The 3,150-nt window shown below is 52.5% G+C and overlaps 1 protein-coding gene across 1 annotated transcript in view; it reads right to left on the bottom strand.

The window, feature by feature from the left end:
• Positions 1–3,150, bottom strand: part of TNNT3 (troponin T3, fast skeletal type) — a 12,828-nt gene that overhangs the window by 5,051 nt on the left and 4,627 nt on the right. Inside the window, exons 5-6 of the mRNA XM_024749143.1 lie at positions 3,056–3,074; positions 353–398 (exon numbers count right to left, since the gene is read on the bottom strand). Coding sequence (XP_024604911.1) covers positions 353–398; positions 3,056–3,074 — 65 coding nt within the window. The remainder of the gene's footprint in view (positions 1–352; positions 399–3,055; positions 3,075–3,150) is intronic.

Raw genomic sequence — 3,150 nt, 5'->3', positions numbered from 1 at the left:
TAGATCGCTGGGTGAGTATCTGGTTGAGTGCATGGATGATGGGTGGATAAATGGATGGGTGAGTGATGGATGGACGGACTGATGAATGGAGGGATGAAGGACACAGACGGATGGAGAAAAGGACAGATGGATGGATGCACAGATGGATGGATGGGTGGGGGAGGAGGGAAGAGAAGTATCTATTACTGGAGGAGTTTCTTCTGGTCCAGGAATGAATTAAAGCAGAATTGCATGGAACCAGGGAGCCTTAGCTCTGGCTGCTCTAGAGGAGGTGACCTCCTCAGGCCTAGCCTGCAGCCTGAAAGCTGGGGGCTGCGGGGAGGGTGTGTTGATCTGGGTCCCGGAAACTTACATCGAAGTCTACTTTCTCCCCTTCCGGGATCTTAGGAGCAGTGAGTCTGAAGAAGAGAGAGAGGCTCATGAGTGGAGACGAGTGGGGACCCCACCAGGACAGCTGGCCTGACCCAACCTGGCCTGGCCCTCCCGCCTTTCAGCCTGGCACCTGGCTGAGGACACACTGCCTGACCTTTGCTCTTATCACACATATAACTCACTGTCCCCAGAACGGCTTGACCCTTCGAGGAGGTTTCAAGCATCCCTCTGTTTTGCCAACTTCTGGACCTCGCAAGAGCTGTCTCACCCCGCTCTGTCCAGGAAGGGTAGCCTAGCTTTCTTTCTCAAACAAACAAACAAATGTGGCGAGGTCAGACCAGAGGGCAGGGTGGTCACCGCACACCCTCCCAGGGCCTTTGGCCTCTGCGGTCAGGAACGGCTGTCTCGGATGACCCTTTGCGTTTCTCTGGCCTCTCTTTGATCTTTCTTTCTGGGGACCCAGAGGAAGGGGGGCTGGGCAGAAAGCAGTGCGAAGAAGAAATGAGACCTCTCCCTGAATCCGGCCGGCTGTAACAGCCATGGTCTCCACCCTCCCCTGAATACATTTCAGATGGAGCAAAGAGTTAAGTCAACAAGAACAACAGCAATTTCTCCAAAAAAGAGGAAAGTGGAACTGAATATGGACCGGGATGCTGGCGCGGGAAAGGATTTTCTAAGCTCGGAAGGTCCTGCTCGGGAACTCCATGCAAATGAAAAACTTATGGACATGGAAAAAGACACAACGCAAAAGGGGGGAAAGAAAAACCAGACTAGAAAAATCTTTTCAGCAAATACAGAGAAGACTTATATCCTTATGCAAACCGATGATTAAGAAAACACAGAGACACCCCCGCCGTTAGATAAATGGGCAGAGAGCGTAAGCTAGCAGCTCCCCAAGAAGAAAGACCACCAGTCAACACACGAGGGAAAGGCCATCAAAGGAATGCGAAGGAAAACAACCCAGAGAGGCCGTTTCTCATCCATCCGTCAGAGGCTCCGTGTGCAGGCACGTCGCGGTCCCCGGGCATGCGGTGTGGAGACCGCGCTGGCGGCCCTCGTGGACGCCGTTTGGCAGACGATATCAAAAGCCTTAAGAACGTTCCTACTCTTTGACCCAGTAATTCCATTCTGGGAATGAGGCCTAGGGAAATAACCCGAAAGACAGAAAATGCTTTCCACCCAGCGTTATTTATGATAGTAAAATATTGGGGAAAGCCTTAATATCCTGCAATAGAGGAATGGTTAGGAAAATTATGGTTTGTTCAATTGATGGAATATTATGTGACCATTCAAAATATTTAAGAAGACTATGGAAAAACACGGAAAAATACTTAGAGACAGCGCTGCATTTTAAAAAGAAGCAGAATTCAAGGCTGTATAGACAGGACGATGTTTGAAAAACAGCTCAGTTTCAGTCTCTTTTTCCGAGCCCTATGCATGGAAAAAAAGTAGGAAGAAATAAGGCCTTTTTATGCCTTTCTACTCTTTTCCGCAGTCTGGCAGGCGGGGTGGGAGAGTTATAGATGATTTTTTTTTTCATTGGACTTTTACGTATTTTCCAAATTTTCTTTAATGAGGTGTTTTATTTTCATAACGAAAGCACAAACATTTTTTTAAAACTAGAAAATATCTTGTGACCCGGCAGCTTTCTTTAAAACTGCTGAAAAATAAAGTGTAACGGACGGAAATGTGCTGGCTATCCGTTCACATATTTCCAGTCTTCTCTGGAGAGTCCGTAAGGCTCCCCTAAGTGGGAGCGAACACTTGGCATGTGCTCACACGCGCTGACATTCCATCCCGTGCAGAGCAAAGGCAGGCATGAATCCTCTGAAGGATAAGGGGGATGAAGCATGTGCAAAGTGCCGTGGGTTCGTACGTACTTATCAGAAACAGAAAAGTCAGGAAAGTCGGATTAAAACAAAACATCTCTGAACCACTCACTGACATGTGGGCAAAACGAGGGAAAGAAAGTCCCTTCGAGCAAGGAAGATGGCTCCCCAGAGAGGGTCGAGGCCCCCGTGAAGGGAGGGATCGTGGCTGCGGTCAAGGTTTTGTTCCCAAGTGGATTTCAGGGGTGAGACCCTCCTTCCCACCACCCCACTTTCACGCCTATTTCACATCTAGGGCCCTGGGAGATGGAGGGCAGCAGGCCGGTACGGGGGGGCCGGAGAGGGCACAGGGAGCTGCGTGGGGCCTCCCTCTCTCTGCCCTGTCTTCCCCAACTTCCTGCACCCCTTCCTCCCTCCGTCCATCGTCTCCTCCTGCAGGAAGGCCTCCTTGCCAACACTGGATGATCCGGGGCAGAACCACGCCCGACTGGACTTCCAGAGTCTGTCTCCGCCCGTCTCTGGGAGGTCTGACCCCCACCTGTGTGTGTGTGTGGGGGGCTGTCCCCAGTGACCCCATTCCCATGATGTCTCAGCAGAAATCTGGAGCCTTCAACACCAAACCAAGGAGCAAAGAAGCGGCTGCTGCTCTCAGGGGGTTGGGTCTCCAGAGCCTAATGCACTTTGCTGCCTTCCTCGGGGGGGCCCGGAGCCCAGCCCTGGGGCACCTGGTTCCACAGGTGGCCTCGGGCCCCGTCCAGCCTGCCCGCCCGGGCTTCTCCTCCAAGCATGGGCTCCAGGCCTCACCCTGCCCGCCCACCCCGCCCGACGTCCATCTCTGCCCACCCCACACTCACTTGAGTCTTGGCTTCTCCTCTGGTCAGCAGGGCACCGGCGTGGGGAGAGGGGAGAGGGGAGAGAGACCAAGTGAGATGGACAGCGCACTCCGGCC

Source organism: Neophocaena asiaeorientalis, unplaced genomic scaffold (assembly GCF_003031525.2).
Source record: "Neophocaena asiaeorientalis asiaeorientalis breed wild unplaced genomic scaffold, Neophocaena_asiaeorientalis_V1.1 scaffold43, whole genome shotgun sequence".
NCBI lineage: Eukaryota > Metazoa > Chordata > Mammalia > Artiodactyla > Phocoenidae > Neophocaena > Neophocaena asiaeorientalis.
The sequence above is the reverse complement of the archived record's forward strand: the minus strand, read 5'-3'. Positions and strand labels throughout refer to the sequence as shown.